This window comes from Camellia sinensis, chromosome 14 (assembly GCF_055761805.1).
Source record: "Camellia sinensis isolate YWXY chromosome 14, ASM5576180v1, whole genome shotgun sequence".
In the NCBI taxonomy this organism is placed as follows: domain Eukaryota; kingdom Viridiplantae; phylum Streptophyta; class Magnoliopsida; order Ericales; family Theaceae; genus Camellia; species Camellia sinensis.
In genome coordinates, this window is record NC_138974.1 from 12,061,245 (window position 1) to 12,080,899 (window position 19,655).

Below are 19,655 nucleotides of genomic sequence, written 5' to 3' on the forward strand. Positions count from 1 at the left end.
GCGGGGCGGGGGGGGCGGGGGGGCTGGGGGGTTGGGTTGGGGGGGGCGGGGGGGGTTGGGAGGATACAATTAGCAAGGGCAATTTTGCATGCTAGGTTTGTCTTGTGAACCGACAAATGATATCCTGCAACTCAAATCAAGTTAGTTCAAGGTGGCATTCACGATGGTACCTCATTCTATGACACGGTGAGCAGTCAGAGTGCAGTTTTTTTTTTTTTTTGGATATGCTATGGAGAAATATTACTGAACAGAGTAAGACAAGAAACACAAGAAAAAGGGAGGACAATGAATCCACCAAAAAGAAATGTGGAGAGCAAATTACAAATAACAAATAACAAATGGCTCTCCAATCTCTAGAAATAAAACACAAAGGTATCCTTTTGAAAGGAGATGACACCAAGGCCCAAAACAAAGATAAATGGCACTGGGAGTGCAGTCCACATGTAGTTTTGGGAATATGATACATTTTCTTAGTTTCAAAACTAGTTTTTTCGGAATATTTTCCATGTATTTTCTTATGCTTTATCCTATTACCCTAGAGAAGAGATTTGTATAACTTTGATGGAGCCATTTTCATTCTTTTATTATTATTTTTGTAGAACAAATATGGATTGAAATGCATTCACATACCTTCTAACTGGAGCTGGTTGCTTTGTACTAGAGTTCCTTAAAAAGTTTTATGTCGGAGGTGTCAGTGAAGGAGAGGGGTGTTTTTGCCATTGCTTTGTCAGGCGGTTCTCTCATTGGCTTGATGGGGTATTAATACTTTTGTTCCCCATTTTGTTTGGTTTTTCTTTTCTGCAGTCTTATGAGTTTGGTTTGTATATATGGTTGGGAGCAGAAAACTATGTGAAGCTCCTTATAACAAGACTGTTGATTGGGCGAAGTGGTACATATTTTGGGCAGACGAGCATGTTGTGGCTAAAAATCATGCTGACAGCAATTATAAGCTGGCCAAGGATGGCCTTCTATTAAAGGTATTTTTAGTCTCAATATATCCTCATTAGCTCAATTTATTTTTCTTTATGACTGAATGAGCAATCTTAAGGTATTATTATTATTTTATTTTATTTTTTTAAAGATGGCCTTGGGCTGTGATTGAATGAAAGCCACCCATGAATTGTTTTTGTCTGATTCAATTTCTTATGTTTGCTTACGTATATAGCTAGTCCCAGTATTTGTTTAGTACCACTGTGCAAATGAAGTTCTTTCTTTTGATCTGGTGATTTTTTTTTTGGCATTTGTTACGATTTCACATCGGTCAACAAAAGCCTTGGTTGTGTGCGTATAAGCCTCTTCAAGACCCTCTCCCTGCAAGTCAGTTTTCAATGGTGAGTTGTTCCCAAGTGGTTTGTATCATTTGGTATCAGAGTCAGCCACCACGTCAAGTATGAGATCGGATGCACCTATGCAGCATCTTGGGTGTCCTCCCCTTGCAAGACGGTTTTCAAGGGTGAGTTCTACCCAAGTAATTTGTGTCAGTACCTGATTTGGTGGTTTGTCAAAAATGCAGTATGAATCTGTATGTTCCCCTTTAGTCGAAGGGCTGTAAGTTCTTATTATTCTAGATAACTAACTCTTTGGTCCACAAAGTAGATACTGGGGAGATTCTTCACTGTTGCAGCATTTACCGAGTCCTCAATTCCAGGTTGCATATCATAGTAGGACAGTTTCTAGAGTATACATCACCATAGTTTTTCTAGTGAACTCATTTAACTAACTCCCCTTTTGTGCTTCAACCTTGATTGGGAACCTTTCTGTTGTGAATTTGGGGCTACTTATTGATTATATCTTGTCAGTGCCCTCAATTTCGGGGGCCAGAATGGGGAAGGCCTTTTTTGGCAAGTTTCTATTATGTAGAAAGTATGTGCTCCATTCTAATGATATCAGTTTCAGGCCTATCTTTTATATAGTTCTGCTATAGTTTGATGTGGATATTCAGTTTGATAAATTTGTCTACTAGTAAATATTGTTATTGTTGTTGTATTAAAATTACTTAGATTAACATTAGCTTTGAGGATGAACCATCAATAGAGCATTTTTTATTGTCGTTCATTGGACAGTTACACTTGAATTGCCCTGGCAAGCAAACAGCTTAGGCCTTTGGCTGATAGTCATTCCTTCTTCATGTTCCCCTTTTTCAAAAGCAAAAAGTGCTTCTTGAGTTACGTAGTAGCTAGGAAACCTAGTTTGATTGGGGAAGCAAATACTTTTCCTTTTTATGGTTATAGGTTTGTCCTGGTTGGAAATGGTTTGAGAAGCAAGATGGGATTCGTTCTTTGCAAAAAAGTTCTAAAGATCCAGCGCCAGAGTTCTACAACATTTATCTTGAGCGGCCAAAGGTGCACTTTATGCTTTACTTGAACAAATTTTGTGCTTGAGTTGTTACGACCTTGTGTTTCTTCTTGATTGTTTGAACTTGTTCATTTGATCGTGTGCTCTTATTTGCCAGGGTGATGCTGATGGGTATGATTTAGTTGTTGTTGATGCGATGCACAAAGCAAACTACGCAAGTCGAATTTGTCATTCATGTCACCCTAATTGTGAAGCAAAGTAAGTGATATATACTTGTATTCATGTCCCCTCTCTGTGAAATGCATGGCTGTATGATTGCTTATCCACGAATTTTTGATGGTGTTTTTTGTTGCACACATTATTAGAAAGTGTATCTCCAAAGAGGAAAAATACAAAATTTTAGAAGTAACTATTCAACTTATCAATAGTGAGCATGTATATATTGTTGCTTAAAATGAACTTGAAGTTTTGTCTCCAATTACACCCATTAAAAGCCGGTCTAAACCTGTCCAAATTCATAAATGGGTTGCATTTTACAAACCCAATTAAAATTGGGCTTAAATGGGTTGGACATGGTATCCGTTTAAACCATTTAAACGGATACCACTTCCTCCACCACACCAACACTATCATCTCCATTACAACTCCACCACCACTGTCGCTGCCACTCCACCAGCACCAGCACCAGCACCAGCACCAGCACCAACACCACCATTGCTGCTGCCACCGCTACTCCACCTCCCCCAGCAGCACCAGCACCAGCACCAGCACCACATAGTCTGAGAATAGCTTGAGAACCTGAAGACAAACCCAGTAAATACTATAATGAAGCAGAGGATCGAGAAAGAAGTAGAGGGAGAGCAACCTTAAGCAATGTAGAACACCCAATCTATTAGCTCGGAGAATAACATCCTCTATGTTCTTGTTGATTTAATCTAGAGCCTGTGTTTCCATTTTTTCATTGTTCATTTTTGCTGTAATATTCTCAAAAAGTAAAAATAGCAAGAAGTTTGCAAAGATTAATTATTTTTATATTATTATTATTTATATGAAAATCTTTTTTAAAAAATCAAAATAAGTTGTTTTTTTATTTTTATTTTTTTATTATTTAAAATTCACTGAATAAATTTGTTGTAATTTTTGAAATAAAAATTAATGAAGTAAATGTGTTGTTCATGTTCATTTGTTCAGTCCAAAGCAACCCGTTTAAGCCCGTTTATTATATGGGCAGATTTGGGCTGAGTTGTTTTAAATGCATAACCTATTTTGACCGGCCTAAACCTGCCTGTTTGGCTCCTCTAATATGTAATCGGTTGTACACTACTTGAAAACGACTCTTTTGCTTGGAAACAAAATGTTCTTGGAAATTCTTGCTCCCATTGGACCATTTGTGTGTTGAATAGCATTAAAACATCATCTTTGAGTTCGTGTTGTGGGTGGCTAAGAAGCACGGACACTTCTAAAAATGTGGCGTGTTCGTGTGGGACACTTCTTGGCGTGTCTGACACTCATCCAAATGGGTCTTAGTTTTTTTAAAAAAAAATTTAGTCCCATACACTCTTGGGACACTTGGAGGACACACGTTTCCATTATTTAAACACACGCGTTCATTGGTTAGACACATGAAACTAATTATAAGTTTAAACAAAATAACTTAGAATATGATGATAAAAAGAAAAACAATGTCAATTTATAGAAATTAGTGTTATATTATATTTGTTTATTTTCTTGGAATGATATTTTCATATATATATGACATATAACAAATATATAAAATTTTATATTTTGTGCGCACATGCCGTGTTTTGCATTTTTTGAAAAACATTTTTTGAAAATTTCCGTGTCCGTGATTCTTAGTGGGTGTATGCTTTTGTTGGTATTCAAAAAATTTATACAGGTAACCCCTAGGAGAGATAAAAACTAAAAATTGGTTAGCAAATTGAATCTCTTGAATTTTTCATTTTTGCATCTTGGAATTTTGTTGATTTTTGTGATTGTTTGAAGCTATGAATTATAGCTATTATTGTCAAATCACGAATGGAATTGTGAATCTTATTGCTAAAATAGTTAATCGGGAATAGTAAGATTCATTTCATTTAATATGATTATATGATATATATAATTTTATATATTTATATACATGTTTAGTAGAGAGTTTTCATTGAATAGTACATAGCATACTTATAGAAATAATCCAAAATTTGTATTATATAAATTACTCAACATCATCCATTGCCTTTCGAAGAGAAATGGGATATGTTGTTTGAAGCCAATTGTGTACATAAATCAAATGGATCAACTATGTGTCCTGTACTAAAGGCCAACTCAGAAGCAATGAAGTCAATTCTGTGCACAAATCAGAATCTCTAGCATCATGGGAGATATGAATTACGGAATGAATCAAGTATGTGTCTTCCCAAACAAAAGGCTGAGAAACAACTGTATAGATGGGTATTGTCGACCACACTCTTTACTTCGAAGAATTGACCTTCCATGATCCCAATATATCAAAATTCTCTTCATTAGAAGCTTCACACAAGTTGGCCAAGTATTTATCTTCTTCAGACTTACACATGCTAGTATATTTCTCCTCAAAAAAAATCTAAATTGAGAAGCAATTAGAAGACGTAGATTATCACAATCATCATCCACCTTCGTCCCAGAAGCTTCACTCAAATTAGACATTTGGACACTTATTGAATCATCCGCCTGTCATCTCACTCACCACTTTTCAACTAATTGTAAGAAACAAAATTTCAAACATTTAAATTTCTTTAGGGGATCAAGAACCATAACAACATAAACAAGTAGATTGATTTTCTCCCCATTCCTCCAATACTTGTCAAATTTTGCTTTCATATTTTGTGCTATTGTAGACAGAAGCTTGTTGCCCTTTTTGGTTAATTGCTCTATCTTGGTTTGAGTGACAAACATCTTATCAAAGAAGTAATTAGAAGTAACAAAAAGTGACCCCGAAAACCATTTAGTTGTATTGTATAATTGTTTCAAGAACTTGCAAAAAAAAAAAAAAAAATCCTGCAATTATTCGAATCTCATTGTTGGGGCTCTCCTTGACTTCTTCCTCCCACTTTTCCCATCCTCATCTCCATCCCCACCGTCACCCCTAGTCTGTTTGATGGATTTATGTTTGTTTGTTTGCTTCTTCTTCTTCTTTTTTTTTTATTTATTTTTTTTTAACAAGTTTGCTCTATATCATTTGATAAAATTTTCCCTTCATGATTGACTAGTTGTGCTTGTCTGAATGTTGCATACTCATTCCTCCTTTCTGTGAAAGCAGAGTTACTGCTGTTGATGGTCAGTACCAGATTGGAATCTATGCAGTACGCCCAATTGAATATGGTGAAGAGATCACATTTGATTATAATTCTGTTACGGAGGTGTGTGTTTTGAGCTTGTTAAGCTTTTATTTTTATTTCTATTCTGGGTGATAATTTGTGTGATTGTTAATAGAAACTATTATAATATTGCTGGCAATGTATGTCTGCTTATTATGCTGCAGAGTAAAGAAGAATATGAAGCATCAGTTTGATTATGTGGGAGCCAAGTTTGCCGTGGGAGCTACTTGAATCTGACGGGTGAAGGAGCCTTTCAGAAGGTACGGGCTTGAATATGTTTTTCTTAACTGTAATTTCCAAATCTGAATATCACATCAAGTTTTGTCAACTGGACAAAACAAAAGCAAAAGGAAAGGAAAAGAAAGTTTTAGTTGGTCCCGTGGAGTTTGGGGTTCAACCGGCCTTGTACAAGGGGCTTGCTTCATTAGAATTCTGGCTGTTGTAAGCTCATTCCATTTTTGGAGGATTCGCTCCTTGTTCCTGCGGCTGATGAGCTTCAAGCTCTGCCCCCCTTACTCAACTCTTAATCTATAATGAATTCCTTTCCCCTTTCCGAAATAACACGGCAAGCTTCAGAACCAGTGGTATTGCACAATCCTATCTTTCCTTAAAGTAAGCTCAGAGTGGGAGCAGTTTCTACAGCAAACCATCCATGTTTATTTACTTTTAGTATTTTCATGTGGTGGTAAATGTGGTTATTCCTTTCCTATTGAAATTAAGTCAGTTATATTTTCATTTAACTTTATTCTAATATTCACTAGGTTCTGAAGGATTGGCATGGAATACTGGATCGACATCACTTGTTGCTAGGGGCTTGTGAATTAAATTTTGTATCTGAAGAAGATTATATTGACTTGGGTAGGGCTGGTTTGGGAAGTTGTTTACTTGGGGGATTGCCGGGTTGGCTGATTACTTACTCAGCTCGTCTGGTATATATCTATGCTATATCTAGCTTGCATTTATGGGTTTGGCCTTTTAAAAGATTCTGTTCATCTGAAACATTCATCTTATGTGAAGGTGAGATTTATCAATTTTGAACGAACTAAGCTTCCTGAGGAGATTTTGAGGCATAATTTGGAAGAAAAGAGGAAATACTTTGCAGATATCTCCATTGAGGTTGAAAAAAGTGATGCTGAGGTCCAGGTGAATATTACTGACAGCACCCCCTCCCTTCCAACAACACACATACACACTAAGTTCTCCCTTAGTCTTTGTTTTCCATGTGAACTTAGGATTAGAGTAATATATTGAGAGGTATTCTTGCTGTTAACTGTTGTTGATATTTATCCCTTTTGTTTTTGTATGAGACAGGCAGAGGGAGTCTACAACCAAAGGCTTCAGAATTTGGCTCTTACTCTTGACAAGGTATGTTGTTTTTAAATACATTTATGTTTCATAAGAATGGGAGCATGTTTGTTATTGAGTTTCAGACACTAAATGTGACTACTTAAAAACATCATATCTGAATGAATGATGTATGAACTATCAAAGATGGTGCCTGTGTAAATGAACCATAATTTCAACACAAGGAGTTGGGTCCTTCCAGTCCAGACGGTGAATTAGAAAAAAAAATTGATAATATTCTTAATTTTACAAAATAGGACTTATTGGTTCAAAACATCTTCTATTTTGGGAAGTGGGTTAAAAGCCACTATCCAACTTTCGACCCGCTTGTCTCTCTCACAAAAAAATCAAAAATAACTAAAAAATAACTTTTAACCATCTTCGCAAAACACCCTAGATAAAACTTGAGTTACCATAGCATTTATAAATAGGACTTTTAAGTAATTAACTCAAGTTTTTATTGTATTTTTTTGGTTCTGGAGACCCATTGAAATTTTTATATTGATTTTTATTTTTTATGATGTATGAATGGCATTTTGTATAAGAATTTTGTTTATATATCATTAATCAAAAATTAAAACTCAACAATTGCTCCCCTGCCCCAACTTAGCTCTGCTCTGCCTTTGGCTGCATGGGTGTGGTGTGGAAGGGTTAAAAAAAGTTAATGAAATATCAATTTCTTAAAATTACAGACAGTGGAATCAATGTGAAATAACTATGGTCATATACTCATTTGTGTTGTATGGAAATCCAACTCCTTTTGTAATTTTTTTTTCTTTTTTCTTTTTCATCTGGGATTTAGTGCAACTGAGCAGATGATTATAGACAAAAAGGGTTATGATTGTCTTTAATATGGATTTAGTTAAATTGTCTAGGTTTTGATCAAGTGAATGGTACATACCATGAGATAAAACTGTGGTCCATATTACTCCGCATTGAACCAACTCAAAATCAGAAGCAAAGGCGATTGCTAATATGTTGTTGGACTTAAAAGAGTATATACACGTTCACAAAATTTGAGTTTAATGGCTAATATCGTTTTTTTTTATCGACTTTACTTAATGAAAATAGATAAATAATTTAGATTAAAAACAAATCAAAAGATTATAAAGTGACAAAATAAAAAATTTAGGATTTATTTGGATACAAAGATCAAATATTGAGATTTTTTTTTTTAAATTTTTATTCTAAAATTTATAATTTAGATAAAGAGTGTGGATTGTCTATGGCTCGTGGACTATTTGAATTTGTAAGATCCACCACATATTCTATTTTAATAATTGTCAATTTTTTAAATCCTAGATTTTCATTTTCTTTTTTCTTTTTGACACTATCTCCAACGTCACAATTCCCACCTATTTATTACTACACTACATATTCACAAACCCTTTCTATCTTGGACCCACTCACTTCATTCAAACCATCTCTTCCTCTTCATCTTTTTCTTCATCTTCATCAATGAACTCAGGTGGAGAGAAAGCTTCCATGGATTTGGTTCCACCAGCAGACAATCTATGCTACGTTCGTTGCAACTTCTGCAACACTGTTCTTGCTGTAATAACTACTCAATTTCACACTCTTAAAACCCTCTATATATGTGCAAGATCTAGTTTCTATATAAAAGAAGCTAGCCAACAACATAGATCAATCTATGTCTCATCTATCTATCTATTCATTATCCAACCATGTTATCTATCTCTTTCAACGACGACTTCAGTATCACCCTTGCTACAATTGGCAAGGCAAACAAAAATAATCAAAGGAGGGGTCGAATTTTGTGTTCTGAAACTTGTCCCTTTCAATCAATAAAACCCTTTTTAATCTTCTGTTGATTTAATTTAATTTGTTTTATTTTATTTTACTTGTGTGTGTGGATGTATTACTGATTATTTATCACTTTTTTGTGTCACCTCCTAGGCTCCTATATAATAGTTATGATTAGTTTCCTTGAAGATAATTTATTAAGAAATTAATGCAAACAAATGATATCTTATCAAGTAGATCAGTGATATAAATAAATGATATATAAGAGACCCTTTTTTTTTAAAAAAACTTTTTCTGACTCATTTTTTAATACAACAGTGATCCTATTCTTTGTTGCTTTCTAAATACACTAATTTGTTGTTTTGGTGCTTTTATCTCGTAGAGAAAATGCTTATAAAATGTGTGTATATATAGAGATCACACTACGTATGTAATTGAAACTCTCAATACAGAGATCATGGGTGGTTGAAAGTGAAAAGAGAATCCAGTAGTGAACATAAGTTATTTTTTTACTTTTTATATCTTTACAATAACTTCTAAGCAAATATAAATATTTGAGAAAAATTTAATATTGCTGTAATTTTTCGGAAATCAAAATTATTTGAGTTATGTGCTTTATATAATTGTATAGATATATAAACTCTCTCTATCTCTCTCTGGCTATTTTCCTAGGTTGGGATTCCATGCAAAAGGTTGTTAGACACTGTGACAGTGAAATGTGGCCATTGCAGTAACCTCTCTTTTCTTAGCACAAGACCTCCACTTCAAGGACAATATTTTGATCATCAAACAAGTCTTCAGGTTAACTCTACATACTGCGTACAGCTCTTCTTCTTCATACAACATCACTTCTTGTTATAGCACCTATAGTCTTATGGTAGTTGTGGCAGTTGCTTTATCCCTAACAGTGGCCTTTGTGTACCATATTTTTTGAGTTTTTTGCTTCCCAAAAAAAAAATCTACCAACACATAAATCGGTCATAAAACATGACACAAAATATATAAGTTGACCTACCAACAAATCTTGTAAAATTTTGTCTCTTTAATGGGTATTCTGTATCTAATTTTATAATTGATTTCTGTACTTGTAGTAGACCTGAAAAAAGAAAAAGATATAATGAAGGAAAAAAATTTCCCTAATGAATGTTGTCTATCACCATCGGTGTAGGGTTTTGGCTGTGAAATCAAGAAGGGCCAGTCTTCGTCCTCATCTTCATCGACATCAAGCGAGCAAGTGTCTCCCAAAGCACCCTTTGTTGTAAAACGTAGATCATCAATATATATCCCTCAATTTTTTTTCTTTTTTCTTTTTTTTTGGTGTTAATTTACTTACAATCAAGTAAATTGATCTCATAACTTCTGGTTTATGTTTGGATTGTTTTGCATTTGCAGCACCGGAGAAAAAGCACTGACTTCCATCTGCCTACAATCGATTCATGAAGTGAGAAAAAATCTACAAAACAAATGATTTTTCACCCACTATTATTGCTAAACCTAATTGTTTTTGTTGTTTGATACTGTTTTTAAGTCTGAAATGTTGCATTTTATGTATGTTCTGCAATGAAAGAGAGGAGATACAGCGTATCAAAATGGCCAATCCTGAGAAACCACACCGAGAAGCTTTTAGCGCCGCTGCTAAAAATGTAAGTTATCTTTTCAAAGTGTTTTGGTTCATGATGATCACTAAACAAAAATGCTTCTTTATTTTGTTACATTTCTAATTTTATTCTAATTTTATGTGAAATAGTGGGCCAGGTACATTCCAAATTCACCAGCCGGGTTGATGTCTGAGGGCACTAACAATGTGAGGAAACATTTTTCATTTTATTAATCTTTAATTCTAGGCCAGCTATACAAATATTGATAAGAATTTGATTTGCAGTGATGCTATGCACAATATAGATATATATACAAAAATCAATATGTTTATAAGAAAATAAGTTCTATAAAAATCTTGGCACGATATATCCCAAATTTGTAAGTGTTCATTACACTTTTCTGTGCACATAAGGTTACTATTTGCTCTCAATGTATACTAGAGAAGCTATACGTTACTAAGATTTTGATTTGCAGTAATGCTATGTTCACATAACAAAAATCGCAAAAAAAGTACACCGAAAAAAAAAAAATTCAATACGTAACCAAGATTCATTGTTCTTCTATACACATAACATTATTGATGCTTGTTTGGTGTTGCAGGAATGAAGTAGTAAGAAATTGACAAGTCCTTGATGCTGAACAATTGAAGACAACTTAGGTACTTCAGTTAGGTAGTTTGGTTTCGCCTTCTCATGATTTACTTACTTTGCATCAAGCTCAATGGTATTTATTACTAGATTATGAAGTACTGCAAGAGAGTTTAAATATGTGATATTTGACATTAAGAAGTTTAGCTCTATTCTAATCATTGTGTGCTATCTAGTGCTGTAAAAGTTGTACTGTACAACCTTTGAATCCTTTCAATTAGTCCCTTAATTGGCTTTGGAAAGTGCAGGAAAAACATGTATGCTAGTATATAATCTTTCTTTATTAGTATATAATATGTAATAGCATAACTCTGCTAGCTCAAATACCTAGAAGTACACTAAAATGTGCTTTTGATTAATTACCTTTTTTAATACATCCTCTTTCAATTTGAAAGAATTTTTTTTTGAAATCATATTGGCATTGCGTCAACAAACACTACCTCTGATTTTTTAAGCCATATTGTCTCATGAATTTAATACTCTAAGGGTATGTTTGATTGAGAGGATTAGAATATGAGATTGAAATTATTAATCCGTAGATCCAATAATCCTGTGTTTGTTTTGAAATTTTGTTTCAGGATGATTAATCCAACAAATTTGTAGAATTAGTATTAATAGGGTAGGGGGATTATTTATCCTGAACTGAGAAATAAAATAAAAAAACACTTTTACCTTTGACTAAAAATTAAAACACTTATTATTTTTATATAATTTTATATTTTAGAAAGCTAAAAATAATTTTTAAAATTTTAGAAATATTTTTTGATATTTATTTTATCAAATTAATTTATATTTTAAAAAAAATTAAAAAACAAACTAAACATGACCTTTGTATTTTGCATTTTGTATTTTGCTTTTATTTATTTATTTATAATTTTATTCAAAACCACGTTTATGAAGAAATTTCGATAAAGTAAAGATTGTGAAGAAACATTGATGGAGGATAAGATTAGAAAAAAAGATAAATATAATTGTAATCCTATATTTATATGTTTTCTTATCCAATGTAAATCAAACAATAGACAAGGGGATAATTTATTATAGTAATCCAATTGGATAGTGAATATTACATTACTTTGATGAGATTATTAATATTTTCACTATTAGTCTTATGAATCAAACATAGCCTGAGGGGAAAAAATGATAATTGTTATATCCTTTCATTCTGCAATGAGTTGAAGTTGATGGATGTACATACTTAAGACGCTAAGGGTTCAATTTTTTTATATTTTTTATATTTTTTTATGAATATAGATATTAGTATGCCAAATGAGGAGGTTGGGATTCTCACCAGATGAGATCGGGTGAGACTACCCTGTCTCAAACCATTTTTTTACTATACAATCACTCTAACTTGATCATGCGATGGAGAGTGTCTTCTTGTCCCAAGCTACACCGTCACGGTCTCTCTTACTTGATCGTGTGATGAAGAGTGGCCTGGGACAGAGGAAGAGGGAGATATAGTTTTGGACAGAAGATCCCTTCCTTGATGAGTATCTCCTACCAAAAAGAAATAGAAGATATGCAATTCTTTTTGGGCTGACGTGGAGCCCAAACTAAATTTTAACTGTGTCCGTTGTGTCAATTTTGGGCCTAATGAATGGCATAGGCCTGTATTATCTCCAGGCTTATGTAGAAGTTTAAAATACATAACAATGGCCTGTTTGCTATAACTTATTATAAATTTAAAATTGATAATAAAAAAATTAAAGTCAAAAGTAAATTTTTCAACTTACGGATAATTTATTTATTTACGTTATTTTCAATAAATATGTTGTATATATAAGTTGCACAAAATATAGAATAAAATAAGTTATAAGTACCTCAAATAAGTACACTTTTTGACTAGGGATTGTTTGGAGTTGTTAAAATTATATTTTTTAAAAGTATATTTTTAAGATATATGACAACAAGATTTTTTTTTTTCAAAAATAGACCCTACCAATAAATTTTATAAAATCTTATCCAAGTGTTTTCTTAATTCAGTTGTGTAAACTATTATCAACACCACACATATATAAACCCCCCCCCCCCCCACCCCCCTCCCAAAAAAAAAAAAAAAAAAAATTATACAAGATTTTGTGAAAAAATAGTAATAAAAAAAATAAAATTGGAGAACATGTGTTATGAAGATTGTGATTGATCGAGCGAATGGAACACACACGACCTTATATTGGGAAATTGAGAAGACAATAAAAGATACGAGATTTGATAATTGATTTGCAATACATAAAAATGAACACAATATAATTTTTGTTTTATTAATCACAAAAAGAGATTAAGTTTAAAACGGATATCCCGTAAACTATAGACTTCAAGGCAAGGCAATAGAAATTTGCCATATCATACAAATCAGAAGAAGCATTCAAGATTTTTTCATCTACTATTTTATCTGATACCTCTCAACCCTACTCCTTCACCATAGTCACCAACACAGAATCCCAAACCAAACTAGGAAACATCCAGAGATTGTTTGTTGTCTTCTTCCCTACCTGCTCTCTTACTCTCTTCCCTACCCACGGGTTTTGATGTGATTGATTTCAATCAAAAAAGAGTTTCGTTTGGATTTATGCCCAGTCGAGATATCTTATTCCGGTTTAATCAAAATTGACATAAACTTCTCAATCAAAATCCATCCTCTATTTTTATTTTTATTTTTATTTTTATTTTATTTTATTTTATTTATTTATTTTTCCGATATGGGATTGTAAAATAAAAAGTAAATGGAAGCTAACCAATGAAAATTTTCTTAATTATTTAAAATTTAAAAAATTTAGTAATTTTAGATGAGGGTTTGAAACTTCTAGAAAGTTGCTCTCTTAAAACTCTCTTTATAAGATTTATTTTATATAAGTGAAATAATTTTTTTTTTCGATGTGGGATTATAATACTTTATATAAGTGAAACAACTCTCTTTTTTTTTTTTTTTCTTTTTCAAAATTTGGGATTGTAATTATTTTGAAGTTAAATATTATGAGAGTTTCAAAATTTCATACATAATTTTAGAATGAGGGTTTGGAGCTCGTAGAAGGCTTCTCCCAAAAATCCAATTTTCCTTGTATAATATATAGATAGATAGTGAAACAAACTTTGCTTTTTCTTTTTCTCCCGATGTGAGATTATAAAATAAATCATAAACTAATTAGAGTTTTATTTTTATATGGTTAAATGAAAGTTAGCCAATTGAAATTTTTTTAATTTTTTAAAATTAATAAAATCAATATGAGAAATCGCGATTAAACCGGCAAATCGGTCAAACCCAAAATGGTTCAGCCTAATCGGTTAGGTCAAATGACCAACCAACTTATACAAAAAATAATTAATTAAAACTTTTAAATGTTATTTTAATTTTATTAAAATTTAAACTGTTTTGAGTTGAAGTATACACAATACTACACTATTAAGATTTCACTTTATATAAGTGAAACAACTCATTTTTTTTTTTTTCTGATGTGAGATTATAAAATAAAAATTAATAATTATTTGGACGGAAAGTTTATTTTTAATCAAGCAATCTCAGCTTTTCAATATGTAATCATATCAATCTTTAGTTTATTTCGAACCAAACAAATCTAATCAATATATTTTAATAAAATCGCTAAAATTGCGATTAAACCAACAAATCAATCAAATCAAAAATGATTTAACCTAATCGGCTAGGTCACTTTTAAAATTTAAACTATATTGAATTGAAACATGTACAACACTACAATATTAAATAGGATGTGAGCATAAAATTCACTTTATATGAATAAAATAACTCATTTTTTTCCTTCTTGCTAATGGAGATTTTCTTAATTGTTTAAAATTAACAAAATCAAGAAAATTAGTATGAGATATTGAGGCTCCGTTTGGTAAGCATCTTAAAGTATAGTTCTACCCATTGATTTGAGTGTGTTGTTTGTTTGGAGTTTTCAAATAATAATTTTACACAAATTTCTCAAAACTCAATTAAAAACATAATCATTAGACCATCTCTAACGGTTCACCAAACCTGGCATCAAATTTGAAATTTGGTGAAAAAGACACTTTTTGAAACTCCAACGGTTTCACCAAACTGATATCAAATTGAGAATTGAATAAAAAAATCATCAAACTGAGAACAGGATACAGATTTCAACAAATTACTGTTTGTGACCGTTGGAGGAGAGGAACTGGTCAACCAGCCAGTTGCCCGGCCGGTTGACCAATCGGTCGACCACTTAATGGTTCAAACAGTTCAAATGGGTAGGTTCAAACAATTAAAATATATATATATATATATATATTTTTGCCTTACCGGTCGACCAGCCGGTCGACCACTGAAAGGTTCAAACAGTTCAAATAGGTAGGTTCAAACAATTAAAAAAAGAAAATTTTTTTTTTTTTTGCCTTACCGGTCGATCTGCCGGTTGTCCCTGGAGCAGATTTGATGAAAATCAACCATTGGAGCATTCTATATCAAATTGAGAAAATGGTCATTTTTGTACTCAGATTTGGTGAAAAATTAGGTGAACCGCTGGAGATGCTCTTACTTTTCAAAACTCATAACTAAACACATAATTCAAAACTCTTTTTAAAACACAATTCAAATAAATATTTTAATTTTTTAAATATTTTTAAAATATTTTAATTTTTTTAAGATTTTAAATTTTAATATTTAAACGATTTTTTTAGTTTTTTTTTTATTTTTTGAATATTTTTAAATATTTTAATTTCAAAATATTACGATTTTAATTTTTTAAATTTTAAAATATTTTATAAAAATAAATTCAAACTCTATTTTATAAAAATATTTTTAAATATTTTAATTTTTTTGTTATGTCTTTAGTTACGATTTGAGTGTAGAGTTGTGAAAGTAGTATAGAGTTTCGAGTTATGTGTTTGGTTATGAGTTTTAAAAATAATTTCTTAATTGAGTTTTATTTTATGTGTTTAGTTACGATTTAAGTGTAGAGTTATTTTTAAATTTAAAATATTAACATTTTAAATTATTTAAATTTTTACGATTTAAATTTTTTGAATATTTATTTTAATTTTTTGCTTATTAAATTTTTTAGATTATTTAAATTATTTAAATATTTATGATTTAAATTTTTTGAATATTTATTTTGGAAAAAAATTATTTCCTTTGTAGTATTTTCAATTAAAAAATTGATTAATGTTATTTTCTGTTAATAATAATTTTTTTAATCAAATTTTAAAAAGCGTTTGGTTATGAGCGTTGATCAGAATTTTTAATGGTGTGAAAGTAGTGTGTTTTGTTATGAGTTATATAATTTGAATTAAGTTTTGAAAACTCTTTCTAAAACTCATAATCAAATAAATTTTCTTACTTCACATGTCAAATCAAACTTTCAAAATTCAATTCCACACTCAATTCAAAACTCAATTTAACACTCTATTTAAAAATTATAACCAAACAAATTTTCTATACTCAAATCATAATTACACAACTCACAAACTCAAAATACAACTCATACTCTCAAATTATATTTACAAAACTCTACCAAACGCAACCTTAATTTTGTTAGTAAAATTTTAACATTTTAATCCTAACCACGTTTTCTGAAGAAATTTTTTTTTTTTTACTTAAAAACATAAATTTACTTAAAAGCGTAGTTTGTTTCCACGTTCTCTTAATTAAAAATGTGGTTTAATTACGTTTTTACGGTTTTATAAATTTTTAAAATTCCATCCGAACTATGCCTAATTTGAAAAATCACTTGGTATTTTAGCTTATTTTGGGAAAAGCCCTCACTTTCTGCTTCCCAACTCATTTTCCCTATCTAAAAAAAACAAACCCTTTGTTCCTCTGTCTCTCTAAACTAATGGGTAATCACTTTTCTTTGTAATTGTCTCGTAAAATTTGTTATTGTGTATCAATGTCTAATTTTAGTTGGTGAGTTGTCTTGTAAGTTCTGATAAGAAGATCAAGATCGGTATCAATGGTAGTGTTTCTCTCTTGCTTTAAGTTTTTTTTTTTTTTTTTTTGGGAGTGGAAAGTTGTTGAATTAATTGATCTATGTTGAAATATATTTAGGGTTCGGAAGAATTGGTCGTCTGGTAGCCAGAGTTGCTCTGCAGAGAAACGATGTTGAACTGGTTGCTGTTAATGATCCCTTCATCACCATTGATTACATGGTATGTGTGTTTGTATATGCATGCTTATACATATGCTTTTACTCTGTTTGAATGGGGTGATTTGGTGAGAAATAATAAGAAATTATGAGAAATGGAATTCTTTTCTCATGTTTGGTTTGTAAGTTGGGTGAGAAATGAGGAGAAAGGAAGGTTTATGATGTGTTTGGTTAGAAGATTTTAGCAGGGATTTGGAAATAATAAAAAAAAAAAAAAAGAGAGAGTGAAATATGAATAAAATATACTTATTTTTTTACATAATTTCATGCATCTTTTTCCTTTTTAAATCCAATGTCAAATCTTTCAATCAAACATAGCATTAGTGATGGGTGTGGTTTTGTTTTTAAATTTTTTTTTTTTTATGACTTTTATATTAGTTACAAAATGATATACAGAGAAGAGAAGTAGAGGGGTGATGTAACCTAAATAAGTTGATGTGTAAAGAAATAGAGATGATGTGGCCTAAATAAGTTAGTAAAACCCCGTTTGGCATGCCCATTTGGGCTAAAATAGCCATATAAGACAAAATAGATTATTTTAGCCAAATAGGATAAAATGTAACATTCAACCCATAATTATTTTATTTTTTCACTCACAAAAGTCAAAAAAGTCAAAAAGCCTATTCCAAATGAGGCTTTTTAACTCCAGGTTAAAATAGTCAAAAAGTCAACCCGCATCCCAAATGAACCCTAAGTTGATTTTTTTTATATATATATATTGCAAAAAAGAAATCTCACTCGTGTCCCTTTCACATGCTTTGCATTCTTGCCTATCCAAGCATGATTGTTTTGCTTTCTTACCTATCATGTTTGGTGAGAAAACACAAATAATTTCTTTTCTTACTTACATGAGAGATCACAATATTTTTTTTTTCTTTTCTTACCATACTATCTACTTTTTGATCTTTATGGTAATGGCTAGGTAAGATAAAAATATTTGGAGAAAATATCATTGTTATGGGTTTTTAGGAATCAAAATTGCGTGACAAAGTGTTCATATCAAATGACTTGTCTGCGTTATATATAGTATAGATATATAGATATTAGAAGGTTTTGCACACTCTTGATGGCTTTAGCACACTCTTGATGGCTTTACTATAAAAATGGTTTAATTTTTTTACTTTTTATTGATCTTTTAATTGTCCCTCTAACCCCCTTAACTCCGAGTCAAGTAGTTATTGGCCTAGTCATATAGGTATAACTTTGTTTTGAAAAGTACAGTGTGTTAAGTGTGATTTTAACTTGACTCAAAGTCTTGGGTTATTTGCAACAATTAAAAGGTTTGTGACAAAGTGGGATTTGACGTAAAATATAAGGGTGCAAAATATAACTTATCCAAAAAAAAAAGTAGATGAATTAAAACAATTTCAATTTAAATAAAAAAGGGACGTAGTTGCTGGGAAATTTGATAATAAAAAAGTTGTCACTGGTTTGTAGATTTTATATAATAGAATAGACTAGATGATGTGTATATATGATGAGTGAGCTATGAAAATCAATCAATTCATATTTTACTTACTAACCCAAAAAATTATTGTAGACAAAGAGAAAGAAAGTTGAAGAAGTTATAAAAATTTGAAATTTAAATAAAAAGTGAAGCAATTGTAGGGTAATTTGACAATGAAAAATCTGTGACAAAGCTTCATTGATTTGTAGGCTTTATGTAATAGAATATATGTATGACTGCTAAGTGCGATTTTGTTATTGTGATATGTGCAGACATACATGTTCAAGTATGACAGTGTTCATGGCCACTGGAAGCATTCTGATGTTAAGGTTAAGGATTCAAAGACCCTTCTTTTCGGGGAGAAACCGGTCACTGTTTTCGGCATCAGGTATTTATGCCATTTCTAGCACCACTTAACTTTCCTGCATTTGAATCATAATGAAATCAGAGTCATTCTCGGCATATTTTGCATGAATTTTCAGGAACCCTGAAGAAATCCCCTGTAGGGAAACTGGTGTCGAGTTTGTTGTGGAGTCCACAGGAGTGTTCACTGACAAGGAAAAGGCTGCTACCCACTTGAAGGTTCAATTTTGATTGCCTTTTTTGTTTATTGATTTTTATGCATCAGTTGGATTGTATGATTCTTTTGATTTTGTTCGCTGTATACGATGATCTGTGACTAAAGTTTGATTGGTGTATATGTAATAAAAAATACACGAACATGCTCTTCAAATGATTGTTAATCAGGTCAACTTATTTGTGTTTTTTTTACCAAACCTGAGTTATAACAAAAAGTTTGATTGGTGTATATGTAATAAAAAAATACATGAAAATGCTCTTCAATGATTGTTAATCAGATCAACTTATTTGTGTTTTTTACCAAACTTGAGTTATAACAAAATTTATCACTACAACAAAACTGACTTTTTACGGCACCACATCAACGACATATAATAAATGCACGCCGTAATTTCTCACTTTTACGACTTACTTTTTTTGCATGTCGTAAATACTTTTCTAACTATGGCGGGTCTATTGCGTAGGCCGTGAATGGTAATAACGATGATTTTTTTACGGCTTGCAA

The 19,655-nt window shown here is 31.6% G+C and overlaps 2 protein-coding genes and 1 pseudogene across 2 annotated transcripts; all 3 read left to right on the plus strand.

Moving 5' to 3' along the window:
• The first annotated feature begins 125 nt into the window (after positions 1-125).
• LOC145807934 (histone-lysine N-methyltransferase ATXR3-like) lies at positions 126-6,431 on the plus strand. The gene is made up of 8 exons (XM_082906981.1): positions 126-186; positions 662-756; positions 842-977; positions 2,232-2,342; positions 2,453-2,553; positions 5,594-5,693; positions 5,816-5,911; positions 6,413-6,431. The coding sequence occupies exons 2-7, from the start codon at positions 680-682 to the stop codon at positions 5,843-5,845; spliced, it is 555 nt and encodes a 184-aa protein (XP_082763107.1). The 5' UTR covers positions 126-186; positions 662-679; the 3' UTR covers positions 5,846-5,911; positions 6,413-6,431.
• On the plus strand, positions 6,185-11,263 carry LOC145806800 (uncharacterized; annotated as a pseudogene).
• Positions 11,264-16,746: 5,483 nt separating this feature from the next.
• Positions 16,747-19,334, plus strand: LOC145807933 (glyceraldehyde-3-phosphate dehydrogenase, cytosolic-like). The gene is made up of 5 exons (XM_082906980.1): positions 16,747-16,819; positions 16,903-16,935; positions 17,028-17,128; positions 18,844-18,959; positions 19,054-19,334. The coding sequence occupies exons 1-5, from the start codon at positions 16,816-16,818 to the stop codon at positions 19,163-19,165; spliced, it is 366 nt and encodes a 121-aa protein (XP_082763106.1). The 5' UTR covers positions 16,747-16,815; the 3' UTR covers positions 19,166-19,334.
• Positions 19,335-19,655: the final 321 nt, after the last annotated feature.